General features: G+C 35.4%; 1 protein-coding gene across 1 annotated transcript; it reads left to right on the top strand.

The window, feature by feature from the left end:
- Nucleotides 1-1,492: 1,492 nt before the first annotated feature.
- LOC110793984 (lecithin-cholesterol acyltransferase-like 1) lies at nt 1,493-6,258 on the top strand. Its single transcript, XM_021998928.2, has 2 exons — nt 1,493-2,001; nt 5,259-6,258. Exons 1-2 carry the CDS (start codon nt 1,592-1,594, stop codon nt 6,172-6,174), a joined length of 1,326 nt encoding a protein of 441 aa, XP_021854620.1. The 5' UTR covers nt 1,493-1,591; the 3' UTR covers nt 6,175-6,258.
- Nucleotides 6,259-12,789: the final 6,531 nt, after the last annotated feature.

The raw sequence follows: 12,789 nt of genomic DNA, 5'->3' as shown, positions 1-12,789 counted from the left end.
TAGGAAGTAATTTTAGTTTAGACTAGGCGAATGATGGACTCAAGGGAAGACTCACATAAATGGTGACAGACTCGGTTAGGATTTTTTACTCGACTTGACTCACATAAACTTAACATGGATCTAGTTCTAACCTTTTGAATATTTATTTTCTTATTTGAATGTCGTTAATAGATTTAAGGAAAATTTGTAATTATTAATCCAACATTTGCCCGGTTTTCTTTAATTAAGCCTACCTATGCAATATTTCTAAATAATCCAACCTTTATGACTCAACTACTATTATTAAGCCTGGATGACCGGTTACCTGCTACAAAGTCAAGGAAAATTTGTAATTATTAATCCAACCTTTTCCCAATTTTCTTTAATTAAGCCTACCTATGCGATATTTCTAAATAATCCAACCATTATGATCCAACTACTATTATTAAGCCTAGATGACCGGTTACCTGCTACAAAGTCAACATTAAAAACGTTGACAACCTAAAGTTGGTTTCCCTCCTAAAATATTGGACACGTCATCATCACTTTCCACCTAAACAAGGATTTCATTTTTTTTTCAAAAAACCTTAACCCTTCTCTTCTCTGTACCGTGTTTCAATTCCTCTCTCCTCCATTACTGCTGCTTCAACCACAATTGTACTGGTTCATGACATCATCATCGATTAGGTGACTTCATCCATGCGCATTCAAATTTCGTCTCCAAAATCGTACAATTGAAGGTGAACTTACGAACCTTAGCGTTTTTGTTCCTTTTTATGTTGTGGGATGTTGGTTATTGTGGTCTTGTTGAAAATTTAGAAAGAAAAAAAAACCTTGAATTTGAAGAAGATCCAGATCCAACAGGCAATTGCTTTACCCCAGCCATAGCAATTGCTGATTATTTTTGATGAATTTCGAATGGAGAGGTATGACCGTATGAGGGATCGACAATGGTGGAGAAGAGGTAGAAGAGAAATAATGGAGAGGAGTGCAGAGATGAAGTAGAAAATAACAGAGGAGAGAGGAACGAAAATCAAAATAGCAATTAAAGAAAATAAGGGGGAAAAAATAAAAAACATTATAATTGTTATATGCCACGTAAGGGTGAATACCGCTATAGCAGGTTAGTAACTTGTTTGGCTTAATAATAGTAGTTGGGTCATAAAGGTTGGATTATTTAGAAATATCGCATAGGTAGGCTTAATTAAAGAAAATCAGGCAAATGTTGGATTAATAAGTACAAATTTTCCTAGATTTAATTAATTTTGACACATTATTTTATAGATGATTGAAATTTTATCTTTTTTATATATATATTATTTTCCATGTCCGTCATTTTTAAGATGATGTATCCCCGTACCCGTATCGTGTCAGGATCCATTTTGGTGCAACCTAGTTCATAACATTACATAAGTTAATTTTTTCGGTAACTAATTATTGGCATTAAGCCCAAACTGCGAATAGCCCAATAGCACTAACAAAAATGAGTAGCATACGTCTACACATTCTCTGCCACACATTACCCAAAGTACCCAACCCCACAAATCCGATTCTAACATTTAACTTTTGGTGAGGTAGTCTGAAACTCAATACCTCAATTTCCTTTTATGAAATGAAGAGATTACTATCAATCTTCAGCTTAAGAAATCTGTACTATTATGCCATTTTGAGCACTATAATGTTACATATGGTATGCTTAGCAAATAGCAGGCTTCACCCAATAATACTAGTCCCTGGGAGTGGTGGAAACCAATTAGAGGCACGGCTTACGTCAGAATACAAGGCATCAAGCCTAATTTGCAAGACATATCCAGGGCCACTGCACAAGGATAAAGATGGTTGGTATCGGATATGGTTCGACCCGAGTGTTCTTCTAGTTCCTTATACAAAATGCTTTGCTGAGAGGATGACGTTATATTATGACCCGGTTACTGATGATTACTACAATGCTCCTGGGGTTCAGACTAGAGTTCCTCACTTTGGATCTACTCACTCCCTTTTATACCTTGATCCCACCCTCAAGTGAGTTTCTTATATTTATTTGTGTTATTTCATTTATTAACTTTGTTTTTATGGAAAATCCATGGAAGTAAGTTAATATCTTAGGTTGATACTACAACTTAGCGTCATGGTGTGTTTTTAATGGCGACAATTGGGACTTAGCTACAATTTTATGAGCATGAAAATGATCCTTACCTAATTTGTAAATGACTTGCCTTGTTAATGGTCCTTAGCAACAACTTGTTAGCGTGAAAATAGAACAATTGGCCATCGAGCACGCGTGTTTTGGACCTTTGTGTTAGCCACGTGTCCACATATTGTAGCGACATCTTATGGGTTACACTTTGATTTAAGAGCATAAGCAACAACAGATGATAAGAGCACAAGTAATGTTAGACATGCTCGTGCTGTCAACTACTCCCTTTGTTCCTAAATGTTCTACCTATTTCAATTTGGCACATTTACCAATGCGTATTTTACATCATTAATATCTCTAATTACGTGTTATTAAAAATTTTAAAATTTTCATATTGTCAAAGTGTTCATTGAGACGAATCAAATAAGATCCCACATGACTATATTTTTTCTTATATATTGGTAGTAATTCAAGAAATTCCCTTCCATTGTGAATAGTGTCAAAATTCCAAATGGGTAGAATAATAAAGAACGAAGGGAGTACAATTTAACCTGCTAAAATATGCTTAAGTTGTTGGGTAACTTGCCTTAGGTCACATACTTGATAGTCAGTACGTACTTCACTGCATATTTTTAGGTATTCACTCCACTCATACTCCTTAATCTAATAATCTTGCTTCTAAGCACGAAGTATATTAGAGCTGGGTACATGTACCAATTTTATCGATTTTGTTTATTTACGATTTAGAACAACCGATCAATAAGTAAAAACCTATTATGAGTATACCTAACTATAAATATAGTCGGAAATAAGATAAAAGTTCTCATATACGTTTGCACGTCAATTTTTATTCAAATGAAATGTAGAACTTGTACTGTGTATAGTATCGAGTTTCAAGTATCCAACTTGTCAACTCTTTTTTATTTTTTGAAAAGGAAAAATACATTGAAATTAGGGGTCTTCTGTCATTACTGTATCCTAATTTATCTAACGCGCGTAATAAAATTTACATATGATACATATTAGGGGTGTTCTATTTTCGAATATAGGATCTGATTCGATCCGAAATTTCCGGATCGGAAAAATGTGATCTGGATCCGATCCGAAAGTTTGGGATATCGGAAATTTTTAGATCGGATACACGAAAATCCGATATCGGTCTATATTCAAAAAAAATAAAAAAAAATATTCCCGTTTTACAATAAATATTTTCGGATATCAAATCCGAAATATCCAAAATTGTACGCTGATAATAAGTTCACTTTTGTGGAAAAAAACACAAAATTAATAAATACAACTATTTCATATAATCACAGGGTGTTAGAACACCATCAATGTCAAATTTGAAATTTCCAGACCCACGCAGCCGGCTACTGGTCTTCATAAAATATGATTTTTTAATTGAAGAGTAAATTCTTAAGTCATGTCTCCTTTGTAAGTATTCGAAAATAGTTGACGAGTGCACTTTAACGATTGATGGGGGAGTATGTAAGGGATTGTTTAAGCAGGTTTACATGCAAGAGACCAAAATCTAAATATAACAAATTTTTTTGGTGTTAGTACCCGGTTCACTTTTAGGATTAATCCGGATTTGGAGCGAGTTTTGGGTGAATAGGTTCCAGTTCATTCCCAATTGTTGTTGCGGGGGATCGAACATGGGGTCCTTCCTATCAAGTTCAGCCTCAATCACCAATGAGCCAACAAAGAATTGGTTTAAATCTAAATTAATAATGAAACCGTATAATCCTCATGGTCCATCCGTGATAGTTCGATATAGAACTAAGGGGGTGTTTAGTTATGACTTATGAGAGGTGTGGCAAAAAAGTAGCTTTTGAGGTGAATTTAGAGGTTTGACAGTTTTCTAATATATCCTCTTTTTGCTTGGGAGTTTTGTAGAAGTCAACACTCAAGAAGGTTGTGTAAAATGAAAACTTTGTACTAATCTATACCCGAAGAAGTATTGGCCTCAAGTGCCTTGTGTCTATATGGACACAAGTGAGTACCAATATAGAATTTTTAGTACCAATACAGAATATATTAGTAAGAATAACACAAAATGACTTGTATTGATACTTCTTATCAATTTTGATTTTTTGGTACTGGCATATTATGTATTGGTACTCAAGATGGTTGTATTTGGGTCAATTGTGTCCATATGGACACAAGCCATTATATGTTTAGAAATCCTCTACCTACCTAGTATTTAAAAAGTGAAAGCACGTGTGATTAGATGACTTGTGTCATCTCTTTCCTCTAGCTATGAAATTGTTTTTTTTTCTTTTCCCAATTTTTCTTTTATTTTTTGTTACTACGTAAATTTTATAACTCTAACCGTCTCTTGTACTTCATCTTCCTCATACAACATCAATTCATCAATGTATCCATTCAAAATTTTCCCTTTAATACTCAATATAAATTCACTATTTAATTTATGTATTGTTTCAACCTTCAAATTCTACCTCTATTTAAATCTATATTCTCACTAAAATCACATGCTCAATAAAATTAGAACTTAAAAACACGACTAAATAACCACTCTAAAACCGTCCTTTTGTTAAACGGGCTCAAAAGCCAGTAATGTCTAAAAGTAGAGCCATCAACCTCGTATGTCATTATACGTCAATGTCCTTTTTACACGTTAAACAACTAACTAACAACTAATTTTTACCAAACCCTTAACACATGGATTATTCAACTGGTCTACGTTCATGGAAGTTGCTTGAACTTGATGCCTAGACGAAAATTATTAGATGGAAGGTTATGCAAAACATAATTTGAAAGAAAATCTCCTGATCCTGTCGTGCGAGCAGAGTAGGTGAAGGGGGGTCTAGCTCACAGAGTAGTGAAGGGGGGTCTGGCTCACAGAGTAGTGAAGGGGGGTCTGGCTCACAGAGTAGTGAAGGGGGGTCTAGCTCACAGAGTAGTGAAGGGGGGTCTGGCTCACAGAGTAGTGAAGGGGGGTCTAGCTCACAGAGTAGTGAAGGGGGGTCTGGCTCACAGAGTGTGAGTGTGTCTAATAGTTGGAACTTGTTCAGTGTTGCATGGAATTCTTAGGCATTTGATCGGAACTTGTCTATTTTTGTTATGCTAACTCTACCAGAATGGTATTTCATCAATTTTTTGGTTTTTGTTTCATGAGCAGGTTAATCTCGGGATATATGGCACCTCTTGTAGAATCATTGGAAGAAATTGGTTACATTGATAGCAAAACCCTTTTTGGAGCTCCATATGATTTTCGTTATGGCTTAGCCCCAGAAGGGCATTCGTGCCATATCGGATCTAAGTACCTCCAACAACTGAAAGATCTCATTGAAAATGCAAGTGTGGTAAATGGAGGTAAACCTGTAATTATAATATCCCACAGCTTAGGAGGTCTATATGTCCACCAATTACTGTTACGTACCACCACATCTTGGCGAATGAAATTCATCAAGCACTTTATTGCACTTTCAACGCCGTGGGGTGGAACTGTCCAAGAAATGCTCACCTTTGCGTCAGGGTACACCTTAGGAGTCCCCTTAGTCAAGCCATTGTTAGTAAGGGAGGAACAAAGAAGCTCTGAAAGCAATCTATGGCTCATGCCAAGCCCTACATTATTTGGTCATGTCAAGCCCCTTGTGATCACCCCAAATGCTAATTACACTGCAAAAGATATTCCTAGGTTTCTTACTGATATTGGATTTTCGGAAGGTGTACATCCTTATAAAACTCGAGTCCTACCCATGGTGGAGAAATTAACGGCCCCTGAGGTGCCGGTTACTTGTATAATTGGAAGCGGGATTCATACACCGGAAACATTGTTCTATGATGCAAAGGGTTTTGATAAGCAGCCTTCCATTATATGGGGTGATGGGGATGGAACAGTGAATTTATTGAGCTTGCTAGCAGTTCAATCTCAGTGGATAAATCAACCACTTAGAATCATTAATGTCAAAGGCCTTTCACATACATCTGTGTTAAGTGATCAGAGATCACTTTATCAGGTTTTAAAGCTAGTTTCTGATATAAACACTGATAATTTGGAGTTAAATACTTCATTTCTGGAGGAAATATCATGAATTGTTAGCTAAATATTTTCAATCTTAACAAAATGTTTGATACAATTTAAATATATAAAAAATTAAGTGAAATCATGTTTGATACATATAACTTGATGTTATGAATTAACGTAGGATCAATTCAATAAAGATCGAATAATTTTGATTTGTGGTTTTCTTGTTGGGCAATAAATGAAGAACAATAAATACTAAAATAAATAACACCAAATTTATAGGGTTCACTCAAAATGAGCTACATCCACTTTTGAAAAGGGGGATTAATACTTGTATTAATCACCTCAAACTTTAAGGAGGAATTATTACAAGTAAAAATGGTGAGTATTTGTGCTTAGATCAACTTTCTCTCTCTAACTCATCATGTGCGCGCACACTAGCCATTCTTCTTAAACTCGTAGAACCCTTCTTCTTACCATTCTAATTTCCACCATAACTCGTAGAACCCTTCTCATGTTTTCTACCTCTCATAAACAAGCCATCGTTACTAGAGTTATTTGATGACTTAAAACTAATTGATCGTCAGTCAAATCCCTTCGGGTCAAAGCATCCGTCACACATCAATACTCAAATCATCTCTACCATATAGGATTATATCACGAAAATGTATGTAAGATGGTGGTAATGAACACAATAAGCATATTGCAAGATCTTCTTTGTCTAACTCAACATCAATATTTTGAAGATCCATAACAATCGAATAAATTCATCAAGGTGATCTTTTAGAGAATTACTGTAGTTTGGTTTTTTTTTTGTTGATTTGCATTTCATTTGCTTTTGTAGTGGTTTTTTTCGTATTTCGCATAATTTATACATTGAATTTTGTATGTAAGTTATGAGAGCTTCATGAATCTTGTTTAAGACTCATCAACGTGTGTGATCAACTAGGTTTGACTTGATCTTTTCAATCCCACCCCAAAAGGGGAGCAAAATCCTAGGTTCACACAATGATGTAATTGGATTTGAACATTGAAAATCAAAGCTCAAAATATAAGAAAGTGCGCAAAATACCCCTACAGCTTTCAAATATTGAACTTCGACGGAGTTGCCAAGAAACACTTTAAGGGTCCCGTTTGGAAGGACCAAAGTTGACTCTTTTTGGACAAGGCATTGAATCTTGAAACCGGATGTGTGAGATTCGGGTACGGGAACGAACCGCTTATTTTGGTAGGCTTTGGAAACACATTCAAACACAAGACAAGGATTGTATTGCGAAATCATAATCATGGCACTAGGTTGGTTGAATCATGTATTTAGAAACATTGAAATTGCCACTTGTACGTGGTCACTTTGCTTTAAAGTTAATTCAAGGAACCTAAGGCCGGTTTGTCCAAAAATTATCTTTGTTAAGCGTGATGTAACCTTTTGTATATTGTTGTATTTAGCATGTTAGGTGATGAAAGCAATAAACGCGTAAAGCATCATCACGAATAGAAGAGGAATTATTGAAATGCGTACAAAACCACATCGCCTTGAAAAGACGAGTCAAGAGTGCGATATTGAAATTGTGATATTGAAAGTGCGGTATTGAAAGTGCGGTATTGAAATTGCGATATTGAAATTGCGTATTGAAATTGTAATATTCTATTTGAGATCCGATTGCCAAGCAACTTCTTAATAATAAGCGTGCCCGACACTGATTCAATTCTCTAGAAAATCTTAACTTTAGATGAGTTTCTCATCTTGAAGCATCATTGATTTTGAATATAGAATTTGAAATGAAACTTGAACTTGAATATTGAAATTCGGAGGTTTGATTCTTAAACATTAGACTTTTCCATGTTAAAAGGCCTCGCCTTTAATATGCTTCATGACTTGAAATTGATTATAGTTTAAAGAGAATTTGATCTCATTTAAACAACATTGAATATTGAATGTAGAACTTTAATATTGAACATAGAAATAGGAATGTTCATGTGTTCTAGTTTGGAAAAGGGTTTGCACTTTCCCAAACATCATTGAACTTGTATAAAGTTGAGGTTTTTTGAAGATTTGATGAAAATTGTTGCAAGGAATACTTTCAAGAATGAAAGCTTCAACTTACTAATCATGTTTTTTGAAAATAAAGCATAAAGATTGAAACTTGAAACTTGTAAAGGGAGTTTGGAAGATTATTTGAGGGGGGTTTTAAGTATGAAATCCCCTCAAAGATTACTCATTTTTTGACATTTCCTAGTTCAAGTGAGTATGAACATCACAAGAACATCATAGGAATAGTAAACTTGAAATAAGAAAGCTAGAAAGTTGGATTAAATCATGGTAGTTTGTACTAGGGATTCGGTTTACCTTGATAGGTTTATGCTAGTTTTCCGATTTGTACTCCCAATTGCGCATATTTAAGAAAATTGTAGGAAAATTGAAAGTTTGAAGATTGAATTTAGTGTTTGAGTTTTGAGAGAAAAAATGCGTATTACGACGTTGTGTTGAATAATCCCCCCCCCCCCCATTTGGGTGAAAATGAAGGGCTTAAATAGGAGATTATACGGCTAAACGCCAAGCAACGTCAACGCCAAGTGCAAGAGCAGCGCCAGGCGCTGCTGACGTGTCCCAGGTGCCGCCAAACAAGGACGATGACACAGTCCTTTTTTTGTACCGTGGCTTTGTACTTTGTACGAACTTTGGAGCGTAGTATTTTCTTGGTGGTTAAGGAAATTTTGCGACTAAAAACACACCTTTTGTATCTGGGTTTTGTATTTTGGAATCGGTTTTACGGGACGGGGCCCGGCATGCTCGGTTTTGTGGGTCGACGCCCGATTTTAGATTGCTTAATGGAATTTTGACTGGAAATGGACTTGTAAAACCAATGGAGAGGTCGATTAGGTGAGATTGTGTTTGGATTTTGAATTTGATTTTTGGAAATTGAATTTTGTACCGAGTTCCGAAATGAGAACGGGCACGGGCTTTGGATTTTGGAATATATCTTAGCGATTGGGACTTCCGCACGGAGTTGTACCAACCACCTAGCAAGCGTAATGGTTTCGTCATTATCCCATTAGGGGAGACACAAATTAGGTGTCTACAGAAGCCCCCAATTTGATTAAGCGTTTGGTTAGGAAAACGAAAGTCAAAGTTTTCGAATAGGGACAAAGAATAGTCAAGATGTTCTGCAATCAAGACCATTCTTTGTACGCCAGTACCAGCACAAGACAAATGTTAGAAAAAAAAAAAGGATAGATGATGAGCGACATTTATGTCGCTCTTAGCTTAGGATTTTAGTTCATTTTATTAGCATTTTATTATGATTTTGGAAAAATTGATAAAGGCAGTCTGAACTATGGACGTTTATCTTTAAAAGGTCTCAAGTATGGATTATTACTGACTGGTCCCAACTAAGGGGGGTGTTTACATTGCGTGGGTCTTTTTACCGGTGACTGGATGTGTAAGTCAAAAATTTTTTTTTTTACCCAAAATAAATATTCTTAACTTTTTTCTCTCTCCACCAAATCCACCCCCGCATCCACCACCGGCCACCACTTTCCTCTCCTCCCTCCTCGCCTCTCACCTTCACGATGCGCGCAAACTCTCCCCTTCAGCCTCCACCGCCGGCCCCTTCAGCCTCCACCGTCGGCAAATAATTATTTTTTTAATTTAATAAAAAAAATTTAAAAACAAGGAGATCTTGTGCACGACCATTGTTGTGGGCGGCGAGATCTGGGTTGGAACCTTCGAACCCCGCCGCGAAATAGAGGGGAGTGTAGGGCGGCTTGTTTGCATCTCCGGCGAGAGGGGAGTGCAGTGCTGCGAGTTCGCAGCTCCGACAGATATGGTGTGAGCGAGAGGAGAGTGCAGTGCAGCTTCTCCGTTCGGGTTTGCGTTGGACAGAAACCGAGAAGTGAAAGACAGAAGGGAGATTGGTAAACAGACATGTGGTGGGCGGTGAGATTTTGGGGTCGACGGTTGGGTTTGGTAGCTAGGGTGGTGGGAGGTTGTTGCAGTTGGTGTTGGTGAGGGAGGAAGGAGGTAAAAAAAATAAAAAATCAAAATCAAACACCCAAATAATTGGGTGGGTATTTTAAGTGGTTGGTTTTTTATTTAATGGGTGGGATTTTAGTTAAATGGGTGGGCTTTTTATTAAATGGGTGGATTTGTTTTAAAGTGGCACGTGATTTTTTTAAATGACCCGACACGTCATCGTCTTCAACTTAGTAAACCGGTCATTTTGAAAGAAGACCCACGCAAAGTCAACAACCCTCTTAGTTGGGACCGGCCAATAATAATCCGTAGTTGGGACCTTTTAAAGATAAACGTCCATAGTTGGGACTGCCTTTATCAATTTTTCCTATGATTTTTGCTTAGTTTTATCGTTTTTAGCTCGTTTACCGCATTTTTGCATTAATCGTAATATTTTCTCGTCTTGCATATGTTTTAGTCATTTTTGCTCTAAACGTGCCCTTTTGTGCGCATTCTCATTGCGTAAGGGTCATTTTGAGCATTGACGTGTTAAGATTTCTATTTTTTCTTAGTCCCCGTGGATTGGAACATAAGTGTGATTATCTTAAGCCCGACCCTGAGGGTAGGCGGAAGGTGCAACCGCCTAGGGTCCATGGTGGACAGGGGCCCAAAATAAAAGTTTGTACAATCTGTTACAATTATAAAAAAAAATTAACACGCTCGCACTTTTGTTTTGTTTAAGATGAACATTAATATACTGGTATTTAAATGAACATTTACTATTTTGGAAATGAACATTATTTATTTATTTGGAAATGAACATTTACTATTTCGGAAATTAACATTTATTTATTTATTTGGAAATGAACATGTATCTACTCATTCGAATATGAACGTTTATCTAATTATTTGGAAATCCATATTTATTCAACCAATTTAGAAATGAACATTTATCTACTGATTGTGATATGAGTATTTATTAATTTTAAAATGAACTTAGTTATTGCATTACTATGTCATTACTTTGAACATATATTTACATATATTGAGCAATTAAAACATGTCAAATAACATATTTTACTAAAAATTGAACATTTTAGGCATTGCCTTTGTAAAATTGTACTTGAATCATAAGATATTGGTAGAAATCATCCACTTATTTTTCTATATCTTCAATCTTGAATCTTGCTTTTGATGTTGTCTCGAGTTCTTGTACGTTTGAATATGTGTATGAAGTGTAACTTGAACACAATATTTGAATTCCACGGTTTCACTTTCCTCATTTATGTAGGCTGGAAATGAAAATAGTAAGTAATTTGATATGATGATCACAACTAATTTTAAAATTGAACATTAGCTGATTTGAAAATGATGAACATGCAAATAAAACAAATAGGTTAAAAAGAAAGAACAAGGGTTTAAAAGATGATCACTAATAGAACAAGAAAAAACAAAGAATACAAAAGTTATGAACAAATAAAACAAAAAGTATGAACAATTTCATTATGAACATTAACCAGATGATTATTATGAACAAAGAAATAAACAAGAAAGAACAAACAATTCAACAAAAAAGAACAAAAATAAAAAAAAGATTAAAAAAAGATTTAAAAAAAAGAAAATAAAATTCCAGAAGAAAGAACAAACAATACTACAATTATGAACAATTTTATGATGAATTTATAAAAACAACACGAAAGAACAAACAATACAACAAGAAAGAACAAACAATATAAAAAGAAAGAACAAACAATACAGGCGCTTGTAAAAACATAAAAGATCGATGAAGAGCTTAATTTCATTATAAACATTAACCAGATGATTATTATGAACAAACAAAAACACAAGAAAGAACAAATAATTCAACAAAAAAGAAAAACAATATAAAAAGGAACATAAAATTCCAGAAGAAAGAACAAACAATACAACAATTATAAATAATTTTATGATGAATTTAAAAAACAACATGAAAGAACAAACAGTACAACAAGAAAGAACAAACAATATAAGCGCGTCGTTTGAGGAGGGGAGTACAGCCAGAGCTGGTTGTACCTGGTACTGCAGTTAGACTGTTAGGGGTTATGACACGCCGAATATGTAATGTATCTTTGGCCCAGCGGAAAGTTCTAAGGCCCAGGTTCGACACTGCAATGCTTCAACCTTTTTATCCTTTTGATATTGACAACTTTCCTTCCTTCTGCCCTGTTCATTCCTGTTTTTTTACTCTATTTTCATTTTTCGTGCTTTTTAGCTTCTTTTTTCCAATTCACTTTCTTTTTTGTCGAACTAGTTTTCTCATTCATAATATATTTTGTACGAAGTATTGTGATTTTACTTGGGGGTTTTTATTCGACGTCCTCATTCGCTAAAAACGCCCACGTATTTATGATGAAAATACGATTTTACCCTTTAAAAGAAAATCACCCCTCCCTCAATTCACCATTTCCCCTTCATCCCTCCCCTTCTTTCCCTTCCATGTTTTATCCGGCCACCTTCAACAGAAGTGAACCCCGCCGCCACCACCTGCAATCCAAAAAAACTATTGTCACCGTCAAAGAACCGCCGCCACCGTCCACCCCTCCCTCCCTTCACCCCTCCTCTTCCCTTTCCTGCTTATAAACAAATTAATTAATTAAACAAAAATTTCAAACAATTTAATTTTTTTCAATTATATTAATTATGAAATTCAATAATTATTCAATTTTTTTTTGCAATACTTTTTAAAAAATC

This window comes from Spinacia oleracea, chromosome 3 (genome assembly GCF_020520425.1).
Source record: "Spinacia oleracea cultivar Varoflay chromosome 3, BTI_SOV_V1, whole genome shotgun sequence".
NCBI classification, from domain to species: domain Eukaryota; kingdom Viridiplantae; phylum Streptophyta; class Magnoliopsida; order Caryophyllales; family Amaranthaceae; genus Spinacia; species Spinacia oleracea.
Note: the sequence above shows the minus strand (reverse complement) of the source record. Positions and strands in the feature narration are given on the sequence as shown.